At 35.9% G+C, this 13418-nt stretch overlaps 1 protein-coding gene across 1 annotated transcript in view; it reads left to right on the top strand.

Moving 5' to 3' along the window:
- The first annotated feature begins 2602 nt into the window (after positions 1 to 2602).
- Positions 2603 to 13418, top strand: part of CEP290 (centrosomal protein 290) — an 88102-nt gene continuing 77286 nt past the window's right edge. Inside the window, exons 1-6 of the mRNA XM_069489355.1 lie at positions 2603 to 2706; positions 3308 to 3437; positions 3589 to 3666; positions 4705 to 4774; positions 5066 to 5112; positions 7387 to 7530. Of these exons, the coding sequence (XP_069345456.1) occupies positions 3336 to 3437; positions 3589 to 3666; positions 4705 to 4774; positions 5066 to 5112; positions 7387 to 7530 (441 nt within the window). The 5' untranslated portion in view covers positions 2603 to 2706; positions 3308 to 3335. The remainder of the gene's footprint in view (positions 2707 to 3307; positions 3438 to 3588; positions 3667 to 4704; positions 4775 to 5065; positions 5113 to 7386; positions 7531 to 13418) is intronic.

The following is a 13418-nucleotide window of genomic DNA, read 5'->3' as shown; positions in this document are numbered from 1 at the left end:
TGCACACTCATTCCTACGCATGAAAACAAGACAAAACAAAACATTTACTATACACAGGATACTAAATTTCTCATGGCCACGCTTTATTGTAGACACTGGAAAAGTAAGCTACCATTTATTTTCTTGATAAGTCAGCAAAAAGGAAATGGAGGTAAAATCTAAGAAACACAGATTTTTTGGTACAGGGAACAAAGGTAGCAATTATAAAAGGCAAGGGGCTTTCTTGTGAAGTGATTTTGGTCAGAAAAAGCTGTTCATAAAATCCTAGGAAGAGGGCAGGTCTAGGCAAGTATTCCTCTAACAGCCTATTTACAAAATTGTCACATCTTGATGAAAACTGACAGATGCAGAAAATCCAATGAAAAATAATACAATTTTAGCAATTTTCCTCAAAAAATATAGTGAGTTACTGAACTAGAACTTGAGTTAAATTTTCCTCATTCACAGGTACAAACTGATGACAGTGCATAAGAACCAGCTAACTCATTCCCTGCTGTAGCTCCAGCATCTAGCACACGGTACAATATCAAAAATATTGTTAGAATGAGTTAACAAATGAAATTTAAGCAACATTTTGCTTTTAGTCAGGATTGTCATCTAGGTTACAATCTGAGCTTCATCAATTATTAGAAAATAACTTCTCTGTACTCATTCTCATTTTTGAAAAATGAGAAAAAAACTTACCATTAGACCAGGCAACTTGAGTTCCTGGGAATATAAATGTAAGCAAGAGGGTGGGAAGTAAGGGTGTAAAAAACCAACACAAACAAAACTAGTAAATTAATAAAAATAATAGTTATAATAAATGAAAAAAACAAAGAAAAACAAGGTGGTACAGTAAAAATAACAGACTCCTACTATAAAAATAAATAGGTAGTAAACATACCACATGACGTAGTATTGTGTTCGAATATTAAATTTCATCCCTACCACCCTCTGCTAAATTATGAATTAAAAACACTGAACATGAATATTTATTCAAATTCTTGAGTAATCAAAGTTATAATATTAGAATATGACAATATTTAATAAAAATAACAAGATTGAAGAAAAAGCACTTTACAGATATTGGCTCCCAGAATATCTGAAGAGGTAGTATAGCAGTTAAGAATATCCTCCAGGCAGAAAGATCTGTATTCAACACACTATTTAGTTTAGAACAGAGTACTTAACCTCTTCAAGCCTCAGTTTCTTAACATAGATGGAAAATGAGAGGTAGGTAGACACCTATTCCACTGGATTGTTACGATGATTAAATAAGATGATGAGAAATATTTGCCATAAAATCTTTCAGAAAAGGAGTACACAAAATTGTTCCTACAAATCTGAATAATGTCTAAAAATTTATTTCACAAAATCAGTATGTTTTAATTTCCTATTAAACTATTTCTTGTTTTACCCAAACTCATGGATTAAAAAGAAATCTCTTCCTTATTTTCAAAAATAAAATTTAGTCAATTATGTAAAAAAATAAGTGCTTAACAAAAAAAGTTAAAGATGAAAGGCACTGGTCCAAATAGTTGGGAATGTCATTTATGATTTCAAGTCTACAGCTTTTTTAAGAAAGCTACCTAGTGGTGTATCATATTCCAGAGCAGTGAGCAGTAGGATAAACAAAACTTCCCAAGAGTTAAGAGTGGTAAATACCTGAAAAGGTGCTTTCAGAAACGGTGCTCTGGGCAACAAAACAAGTGACAACAGCAGCAGTACAGGTGAGTCCTCCCGTCCCTTTTCTCTCCACCCCACGCAGTGGCCCAGACAAATACTAACCTCTCCTCTCTAGAACCGTCACTTTTTCCTAGCTCCTCAACCTTCAAGCCCTTCTATCCGCCAAGGCAAAGGTGCTACAGGTAAGGCGAGAGGGGTCGGAGGATGCGGTGTCCTCAATTCTTCGCTCGCCCCCAAACCATGGTCACGACTGCGCGGCCCCCACTCCACTACACCCAGACAGATTCTGATACCAAAGAAGGCTAAAACTTCTTTTCTTCCCTTCTTACAGAAGGCACTACTCTGGACGCCACTTGCAAACGCTTGATGGGAAGGAGAAGACTTCCCAGCTTCTCTGTACCCGGCCAGGCCCTTCCGCCCCAATGGTAGGAGCTTCTCACAGCCGGGATTGCACCCCTCCACTTCTCCCCATCCGCTGACCGACAGACAACTCCCCCTTACCTGGGAGCGGTTCCTTCAGGGAATGGTTTAGGAAGGCCTCAGGAAGAGCAGCCCAGTGAGTGACGCCACCGAACCCACAGTCATGATCTATCTTGTTCAGGCCACCAGCGCGGACGCGCCTCAGCCACTGCGCCTCCCGCCTCCCGGTCCTCCCGCACGGCCCCGGTACAGTCGCAGCCTCCCGCACTGCACGCCGGGAACGCCCTACCTCTCCTCCTGAGACTTCAGTTCCCAGCATGCACAAGCATCCAGGCAGAACTGCACTCTGGGATTTGGAGTCCTCATACCACGCCTTCTCGTTTTTAACACAGTAGTCCAAGGAACCTGGCGGATAATCTAAACGTAAAGCGTCACCCACGGTCGTGAACTGTAGGCTCTCCTTGCATCCGGGACCTTATTCTGGCCTCAGCTGAGTGGGGAATGGTGTCGCCTAGCAGCCGTCGCCGCTTTGGCTAGCTCGGGACCGGTTGGCAAGACCCAGAGAACGCGTGGAAGCGCCCTAGGGAGCTGTCAGGGGCCGCAGCGAGGCCCAGCTTGGTGGGTGCAGTAGATGAGGGACCTCCGCTGCTTACCAGGCTTAGTCTAGGTCGGTGGATCCTTGTAAGCGGGAGCAGGGCCGCTTTGCAACAGCGTAGCTACCCCGCCCCTTCCTGGCCTCTGGTTTGCAATGCTTTTGCCTTCTTATTTCAGTCCTGGTTTCCCCGACATAGCTTGACTCTTTTAATTGTTTATTTCTGCATTTTTTTTTTTTTTTTTTTTTACCTCCAATCCCTGCTTCTTCGAATCAGAGGTCACTTTCAGCCTTCCACATACCCTTCCGCTTGGCACGAGTAGGCATTCACTCACGGTGGTGGTAGGGGGCGTGGAGAGGGGGACCCAAAACCTTAGTCTTGACTTAGATTAGTTTTAGCAAGGAAGCCAGTCATGTTTTGTTTTGTCGGCACAATATCTGTGCTGACTGCTATAATTTTGATCAAGGCTGTTTTTGCGCACTTACCTGTTTTGCGGTTAAGGAGCCATAGCTCTGCCTAACACCACATAGAGTTATAATGATGTAATGTGTGAAAAGTGTAAAGTACTGTAAAAACAGTAATACTGTTTACCTTGAAAATGCTGATACCCACCTATTTTGTTACAGAAAGTGGAGCACAGTGAAAGAGTTAAAGATGCCACCTAATATAAACTGGAAAGACTTAATGAAAGTTGACCCAGATGACCTACCTCGTCAAGAAGAACTGGCAGATAATTTATTGATTTCGTTATCCAAGGTGTTTAATTGATACATAATACATAGATATATACATTGATCTATGATTAATTTAAGTTGTCCTTGAAATCATTGAATGATACAACTGGAAGAGTTCTTATATTTTGCTTAAAGTTATAACATAAAAAATAGTTGCTTTTCTCTTTACTTAGGTGGAAGTAAATGAGCTAAAAAATGAAAATCAAGAAAATATGATACACCTTTTCCGAATTACTCAGTCACTGATGAAGGTTTGTATGCAGTAGGCTTTTATAGTAGCTTTGGCTGTTAGAGGAAATTTAAAAATCTGTTCTTATATAAGCTAATCCCTGTGAAAGTACTTGGTAATATCTAAATCACCACTCAAACATGAGATATCGTCAAATGTGAATTGAGGATTTTAATGTGCAAAACGTTGCTAGTTTCTACATAAAGTTCCTGAAAGAATGTGTAGGGGAAACACAATGGTTTGTTTAAAAATAACATAGGAAGATATACCCCGAGGACCAAGTGAAAATGTGGACAATGATGGCTATAGGGATATGTTAGGGGGGAAAGGGATTTAAGGGGTATCAGAAGACTTTACAGAAGACAAAGACTGAGCAGTAGTTTTAGATAAGTGGAAGGCAGTGGTAAGATGGTAATGGAATTCTAGTGCTAGTGGTTACCATAAATCAATATTGGGAATGGGAAATACGCTTATTCTTTGCATTCGAGGAAACAAGTACAGAAAGTTTTTAGCAGGTTGTAAAGAAAACAAGTCTTAGGTAGATAGTTTGGGATAGGCTATCCAGGGCCTTAAAGGTATATTATATGCTATCAGCAAATGAGAGGCCAATAAAAGTTTTTGAACCATGATTAATAGATACAGAAATATGCCTTAGGATGGAAAAACTGAGTATGTTATGTAGGACAAATAGAAGGGAATTGAAGCTGTTTAGAGACAGAATTATGAAGGAGTTTAGACAAAACTATAGATTAGAATAATGGCAATTGGAACAGAAAAGAGTTAGTGAGAAACATTACAAAGGGAGAAGTTGCAATACTGGATATAAGACTTAAGGAGCTGAGGTAAAAGGAAGAATCAAAGATATTTCAGACTTGAAGATCTAGAAATTGTAGCCTTAAGTACAAAAATAATTCATTTACGAAATATTTACTGAGTGTCTCCATGTACAATCATTGCAAACACTAAGGATTGTGATAGGAAATAAAACAAAATTTTTATTTTCAGTGCTACATTCCAGTATAAAGTCATATTGAAATAACTTTTTTTTTTTAATGTTTAGATGAAAGCTCAAGAAGTAGAGCTAGCTTTGGAAGAAGTTGAAAAAGCTGGAGAAGAACAAGCAAAATTTGGTAAGTACCTTGGAAAAAGTTTATTATGATGTTAAATAATGAATTCCATTTATTCATTAAGCAGTAGAAAATTTAATGTATTCTATAAAATGTATATATTCAATTTATTTTTGAAAATATTTTTACAACTCCTATTTTATGGATCTGGTGTATAATACTTTCTCTTATGTTGCCTTGTTATAATCATAACAGGATCTTTTAAAATAATTTTTTTATTTTATTTAAATTCATTTAAAAGTTTGTTTTGAGGTAACTCTAACCAGTTGAAACATTTGTCTTTTTTTAAAATAGAAAATCAATTAAAAACTAAAGTCATGAAACTGGAAAATGAACTGGAGGTATGTTCTTTTGTGTTCCCTATAAATGTAAAATATAATTGTCATTAATTTTATTATTTTGAATTACTTAAACATTTTTTATTATTGGCTGGAAAAATCACAAGGATAACATTGTGTTCATAGTACTTGTTCAGGATATATTCTATATGCCTATTATGTACCTTAGATTCTAGTAAGACTTGAGCATCCAGTTGTGAATGCAATAAAAACAGTAGCTGGATGGAGCTTACAGTCTAAGGGGGTATACAGAATGATTACTAGTAACTAAAGTAGAGGGTGGAGATTTGAGAAATAGTGAAAGAAGGGTATTATAGGAGAATTAGCTTTTGAGAAAGCTAAGGACTAAAATATGAATGTATTGTTGAGGAACTAAATACATTGAAATTCCTGAAAAGGTAGGAAGTTATACAAATGCATTAGCCTTTGAAAGGAGAAAGACTCTCCTCCTTTGTATTAGGAGGGGGAGGAAGAGTGGATGTGTACAGAAGCCTTTATGTTTGTAGGTGTAGTGCCTGGAAGTTGAGAGGTTGGAGATGACATCATCTGCTAAGAGCAGGAGTGGGAAATGGTGTAGTCACATTGTAAGGAAATCAGATAAAGCTTAAAGTATAAGGGAGAGAATAAGGTTGGATTCGAGTTCTAGTCCTGATTCTTTTATTTGTTAACTCTGTGAACTTGGATGAGTATTTTTTATTTTCTACTATATAATCCAACTCCTGGGGAAATGCCAAGCATTTTCAATAACTATTAAATGAATTATGAAGTTGAATTGATTCTATGTTAGTATTTAGCCAAGCAGCTGCTATAGAATAGAAGAGTAGGACAGTTGAAGATATTGGTAGGAAAGTGCAAGTTGAAGTGAGGATTATGAAATCTTAGGTGAATAGGTAAGGAAGTCAAGATTGGGGTTGAGTGGGGAGAAAGTGTAGAGATGGGGAGGCAGAAGAGAAGTCAAGGAATTAAAATGTTCTGTGAGATCAAAGAGCAGATATGGTGGAAATAATTGAGAGAATGTTCCTGCTTGGATAACGATCTAGTGTGTAGAAGTGGGAGACTGTAGTGAATTCAATAAACAAGTTAAAAAAAATAGACTCCAGCAAAACTATATCGAAATTGCTTAGGCAGGCTTTTGATGGAAGACCATAAGCCATGTGCTTAAATTCTCAATGAATTTTGAGGAGTGATTGGGAAGTTGGTCACTTGCTGCTACCACAAGTAGGTAGGGATGAAATAATTGGATGTCATGTGAGATTCAAAGCAGCTAGAATTTTTGCAGGGCGGTGGAGGAATGATAACTTGGAAATTGAAGGGTAAAGTAAATCTAGGAGAGTACCGACACCTTCTTTTGACCTTGATTTATATGGGATGTGAAAGAATGAGCAGTTTCCAATTGAAAGGGTTCCAAGGCAATCAGTATACTAAAGGAACTAAATTGCAGCTAAGGCAAGGAGATGGAAAGGAGCATTCAGTAAAGAAGCTGAGGAAGTAAAATATTAATTTATCTTGAAAGAGGATTTTAGAGAGCACAATGAAAGGCTTTTTGAAGAAGGGAAAGAGTGAGAAAAATTTGGTTAAGGTAAAGGAGTAAACAGAACTGTATGGTGAAAAGATGATTGGAGACCAAATGATACGATGTTTCGGGCTGTGACCTAAATTAACAGGAATATGAGGCAAAATAGATTTAGTTGGTTGCAAGATCTTAAAGATAAATTAAATCTGGGCTGGTTAATATGGTAGCACTATCCACTTGTGGCTATTTATATTCGTTAAAATTAAAAATTAATTTTCTTCAGTTGCACTAGCCACGTTTCAAATGCTCAGTAGCTACATGTAGGTAGTTGCTACTGAACTGGACAGCACAGAGAATATTTCCATCATCTCACAAAGTCCTGTTGGACAGCACTGGTCTAAATAGTCCATGTTATGAGGGAAAGGGCAGGTTAAAAGCACCAAAATTTAGTGCTAGGGTGAGGCTCTGTTGGTTTATAGCCTGGTTTCAGTTCTCTGAGGTTCAGGAGAAGCCTTGATATTTCATCGCCTATATTGTATGCCTCTGCAGTTTAGTTTCATACCTGTGGCTAAGGGAGAGCTTAAGGAGTTGTCAGCCTGAATAAGTTGAATTTTTTAAAAAGTGGTCCTTAAGCTAATCTGATTTTAAACATCTGTGCTAAAGTGTAATGAAAATTTAAAGTAGAGATAATTATTTGTTTGTTGGTTCATTCAAACCTCTAAATATAACGGGATTAATTTATACTTTTGGTTTATTGCTTTAAGATGGCTCAACAGTCTGTAGGTGGACGGGACACTCGGTTTTTACGTGATGAAATTCGTCAACTTGAAAAACAATTGGAACAAAAAGATCGAGAATTGGAGGACATAGAAAAGGAGTTGGAGAAAGAGAAGAAAGTTAATGAACAAGTAAAATGCTTTTTTTTCAATGAATCTTAACTTCACGTTACCTCGATAGAACATCTGATTTTGTTTTTTGTAGTTACTGGTAATAGTATCCATTTTTATGTTGTATAATTGAGGAATGATGCACAGTTATCTCAAAGGTTTTATATCACTGTTCATTTTGTCATCACAACTTTAAATTATAATGGATCAGATACTTCTAGTCAATATGACTTGGAGATTAATTCTTTATGTTTGGAGGTACATTTTTCTCAGGACATTAAAATTCTTATATATGTGAAATTTATGCTTCGGTCTTGAATATTGGTATGAAGAAATTAATAGTCATTCATAAAGTGATTTTACTATCATAGTTGATTTGGGTAAAAAGTTATATTTGTTTTAACATATACTAGATTTGGAAATTAATTTTTTAATGATGTATTGAATAATGGTTAATTAAATTCCCTGTTTTCAGATCTACCTTTCTTTATGTAGTATATATACATTCTTGTGAAGTTGTGTTAATGCCAGTATTTTATAAATCATTCATATTTCAAATCATGACTTTTTAATACAACCATAATTTGTTATTGCCCCTTTTGTTATATCTTGTTAGTCATAAAATAATTCATGCAGTGTTCACTTAAATTTAATTTTAGGAAAAAAGTTGTTTTCTGAAGATAAATTTGTATTTCCTGGCAGAAAAGTCTATTTTACCTCAGCTTCTTATTCAGTGTTTTATTTATTTAACATACCTATTTAATGTTTTTTAAACAATTGTTATTTTCCCTTAGCTGCCAGTAAACTTATTACAGATTTAGTACCTAACTGGTAACTCTTCCATCCCTCATGGCCAGAAGCTTTTTCTACCTTTGTGTCTTTTAGAAGGTCACTGCTGTATTATATCCCTTATTTTGTCCATTGTTCTGTCAGAAACAGAGGGTTATAAATTTTAAGTAAACAACGATTATGAGATGATACTGCTATTTAAAGAGAATCTATCATAAATTGATTTGTAAGGAAAAATATCCTTAGATTCTTGATATATCTATTTTACTTTCTAGAAGAATCATTTAAAAGTTATCAATACAGTTTCTGTAGTGGCAAAAGTATGGATTGATGCTACCTGAAAGGTTAGTAATAAATTCTTGGAGGATTATCTGTTTAGTTGACTCAGCAAAACATAACATGCCTATGCATTTTTTAGTAATTGTAAAGGATCCAAACTATTTTATTCACTAATAGAATTATTTAGGAGGATGTCTGGTTTTCTGGACCTTTGTTCTTTTATCAGTTTACTTATCATCATTCAAACCACATACTTTTAGCTAATCACAACTACTGTTTCCATTCATATCTTAGAATACTTTGTTCATAGGTGCCCACACAGAGAACACTTGAATGTATGGCTGATGTACCTTTCTAGCTGCTAGATTTCTTGAGATGGAATATAAATTTAGGCTGGATATTCTTTCCTTGCCCTTAAACAGTCATTCAGTCATATTTAGTATTTATAGCATGTCAGAGACTGTACTGGTTACTAGGAAAACAGTGGGCAACTATATTCTGGTTCTCAAGGATATTCATAGTCAATAATAAGCATAACATAAAGATAATATTATACTTAAGGGGATACATAAGGATGTATCCTGGGGTACCCTGAGGAGGGTTACCTAAATCAGTCGTGAAGTTCAGGAAGTGATATGTATGTAAACTGAGGTTTGAGGTGGAAGTCAGCCTGGCAAGGGGGATGTGGATGAGCATGGTGGTGAAGGAAAGAACATTTTGGGTAGAAGATACATTGTTAGAGGTAACAATATTATGAATATTATGGTATATTCAGGAAACTACATTTATTCATTTGGCTGGAGTACAGATAAAAATATTTTCCATGGAGTCCTTACTATGTGCCAGATATTTTATATGCATTAATTCATTATTCCTTATTTGACACTTATCATATGGGATAGGTCATTTCTATCTACCATGCTATAGATGAAGAAATTGAGACATAGAAAGAGTAAGTAATTGCCCAAGGTTATACAACTAATAAGTGGTAAAGCCAGGATTTGAATCCAGTCTTACTGAAGACTTTGTGCTATCCGTGCTATCCTGCTTTTCCATGAGTTTTAATATGCATGGTCCTCTGGAGAGATAACCAAGAACGGTTTCTGAAGAATTTGGTCCTTTTCCTAAAAGGAGCCAGTAAAGAATTTTGAGCACAGGATGTCATGATCTGATCTGTACTTTTAAAATTTACTGTGCTTTGTAGAGTATGTATTGAAGGGGGCCAAGACTAGTAAGGAGATATTTGTGTTGATTCAGGTAAGTGTTAATAATGGCCTAATTAAAGTAATGACTGAGAGTATTAAGAGATGTAGACATGTTTGAGAGAAGCAGATGTAATTAGTTGTGATGAATTATTGGTTGTTAGAGGAGAGTGGAGAAGGGAAAGTCTGCCTAATTTTGTGAGTTGGGCCACAAGATAGGTAAATTGTGCCATTCACTAAAAAGGAGAACAAGAGGACTTTGGAAAGTTTGAGATTATTATTTCAGTTTTGTACATATTGAGTTTGAAGTCCTTGTGGGCATATTCAAAAAGGTTATCTGTGGGTATGTAATTTACAAGAGACACTGGGCAGATAATGAGGGTTTATGGGTTGTCAGCATAGATATTATTGAAGTTATTGTAAGGCAGCTTTCTGAGAAATGTCTAATAAAGCAGTGAAATAGGAAGAGGTGCTTCAAAGAAAAGCTCAAGAAAGAAGAAACATTAGGAGTGTGATGTTTGAGAAGCCAAGGGGAAAAAAAGCATCAGCAGCATTAATGCTATAGCAGGGTTGAGGAACCTTTGGCCTTCCAAGTTCTTAAGTGCAGCCTTTTGACTGAATCCAAATTTTACAGAACAAATCTTTTTATTTTTACTAATACATTTTTGTTTGTATTTTATATTTTTATTTTATTTCTAAAGTGAACATATTTAAAATACCAAAGAATAAAACAAGTTTCAGTATAATCCTCCCAGATTAACTGGCACAATTAGAACATTAGTAAGGTATAAGGGCTAAACTGATGGCTGCTATGCTCATGATTTAGTTCTAACTTCCCTGACCTGACTGACACAGCTACCTCACAAGGCTGGTTGGTGAGAGTTTACGGGGGTCAAGAACACCAGTCTGTTACAAGCTTTTGACAACAGTGCACCGTGTTTCTGTTTGAAGAGGAATTTGTGAATAGTTGCATAGCTCGACAGTATTTTTTAATTCTGTCTACTTAACAGACCCTCATGTCAAAGAAGACCAAGAGAACACTGAAAGAAGAAAACAGATTTTTAAATGAGGATTGGGAATTGCAGTATTATCTTGCTTCTGCTAAAGATAAGATGATTCACTTGCTTTGTGATACAGCAATATCAACATTAAAGAATATCAATGCTTGTTAGCATTATAATACTCATAAGGACCACAAATATTTTAAATTAGAGGGAGAGGCGAGAAAGGTTGTATTGCAGAAGTTAAAAGGTAAAAGCAAATGCAAAGAAAATTCTTTCAAAGAGCAGTAAGACCTGAAAATAATGCCACTGAAGCAACTAATAAAGTAGCTTATATACTTGGGGAAAAAGGGAAGCCATTCAGTGATGTATTGATATAGAAATTGTGAAAGAATGCATTGTCAAAGTTGTAGGATGCTTAGACCCTGATAATGTTTCAAAGTACAAACAGCTACCTCTTTCAAGGAGAGCCATTACTGATAAGCAGCATGAATTAACCTTCAACTTAACAGAACAATTTCATTCAATACATCAAAAGGAAAATATATATTGTTCAGTCACTTTGGATGAGTCAACAGATACTACTGACTAGGTGCAGGTTTTATACTTCATTTGGGTCATAACAAAAGATTTTCTTTGCTAGAAGAGTTACTTGCTTTAGGCACTCTTGTGAACAGAACACAGGGAATAGATATCTTCAACATCTTTCAAGACAACTGTTGTGAAGTTGGACTGAATTTGGTAAATTTAGTGAGTGTGTGTACAGATGGTGCACCTTCCATGACAGGAAAACATGTAGGGTTTATTGCCCAGTTAAAAAAAATGTTAACAGATCCAGATGCTCTCATTTCTTTTCATTGTATCTTGCATCAGCAAAATCTCTGTGATAAAGCTACTATTAATATTTTGAGTGACACTTTGCAACAGGTTATAAGTATTGTTAACAATATTTGTGAAAATGCAATGTGCCATGGTCAGTTTCGTAACACGCTAAAGTTGAATGAGGAGGTATTCAGTGTGGATTTGCCCTATCATAAAAAAGTGTGTTGGCTATCGCAGGGACAGATGTTAGCCAAAATTTTATCTCTGTGAGAAAAGATAGTTACATTTTATGAGGAACAGAATCAGCAATGTGAATTATTGAAAAAAGACTTCTATATGAATATTTCTGTGTGATATGTCAAATCAAAACAGCTTGAATATTTCTTTGCAAGGTAAAATTAAGTCTATATATGATCTGTGGCAAAAATCCAAGTATTTCCAAAAAAGCTATCTTTTTCAAAACTCTTTTTCATCAAAAAGAAGTTTTGGATGAACATTTTCCCCAGTTAGCAAAGGTCAATGATGAGTAGGAGGACATATGCAAATCATCTGAGGAATACGGAACTGTTATAGACTTAGTAATTAGGTTGTTAAGTATAAAATGTCTGATTTCCTTAAGTACTAACTTTGACAGTTGATATCACTGACATTTCACTTTGACAGTTCTTGTTTTATTTTTATTGTGAAGGTACATCCTTAGTTTTTCAAACATAAATTTTGACTTGTGATTATCTTTCAAAAAAAATTTTAGAGCAATTTTTGTGAAACCATGGATAAATATATTCCTGTTATTTTCGATACGCATTGTTTCGTGGAACCAATGTAGCACATACAGCTCAAAATAGCAACAAAGTGTTCTGGAAGGGTGTGGCTAATGAATGCACAGTATGTCAATGGTTTGAGAAGTTTTGGTGATTTTAGTCTTGAAAATGAGCCACGTGGGCAACGTGAGACCACGGTGGATAATGATGAGCTGAAAGCTATAGTGGAAACGAATACATCTCAATCTATGTGTGAATCAGCAGCAATGTTTGACATTTCTATTCTAACAATAGTGGACTTTGAAACAAATTGGCAAGGTAAAGAAGCTGGATAGATGAGTTTCACATGAAGTAAACTAGCATCTGAAGAGAAATCATCTTGAAGCTTGCCTTTCTTTGCTGTCACAACAAAAAGGCAAACCATTTCTACAGCGTATTGTTATGTGTGATGAAAAATGGATCCTTTTTGACAATCGCAAGCATTTGGCACAATGGTTGGATAAAGATGAAGTGTCAAAACACAGTCCAAAACCCAATATTAATCAAAGAAAGCTAATGGTGTCTGTTTGGTGGTTCAATTCTGGTATTATCCACTATAGCTTCATGAAACCGTGGTCAATCTATTACAGCAGATGTCTACTGGAACCAGTTGTATGAAATGATGAGTAAGTATGCTTGTGGACTTGGAAACTTTTGTCATCCACCATGTTCACTAGACCTTGCATCAGCTGACTACCACTTCTTCCAGGCTTTGGACCACTTCTTGAAAGCAAAAACATTCAATTCTCAACATGCTGTGGAAAATGCCTTTTGTGTTATCATCGCCACTTGCTCTCCATGCTTCTTCAGTGCTGGCATAAAGAAGTTACCATTAAATTAAGATGTCAAAACTATGTCGATAGTTTAGGTGAATAGTTTGATTAATTGTACTGCTTCTTGTTTGTGATATAATAAACTACAATGTGATATAATAAAATACAATGTAAGTTTTACTGACTTTGAGAATCATGACATCACACTCAGATTAGCCTCAGCTAGTTTATATCACCAAGGCA

The sequence above is a fragment of the Eulemur rufifrons genome, chromosome 16 (genome assembly GCF_041146395.1).
Source record: "Eulemur rufifrons isolate Redbay chromosome 16, OSU_ERuf_1, whole genome shotgun sequence".
NCBI classification, from domain to species: Eukaryota; Metazoa; Chordata; class Mammalia; order Primates; family Lemuridae; genus Eulemur; species Eulemur rufifrons.
Note: the sequence above shows the minus strand (reverse complement) of the source record. Positions and strands in the feature narration are given on the sequence as shown.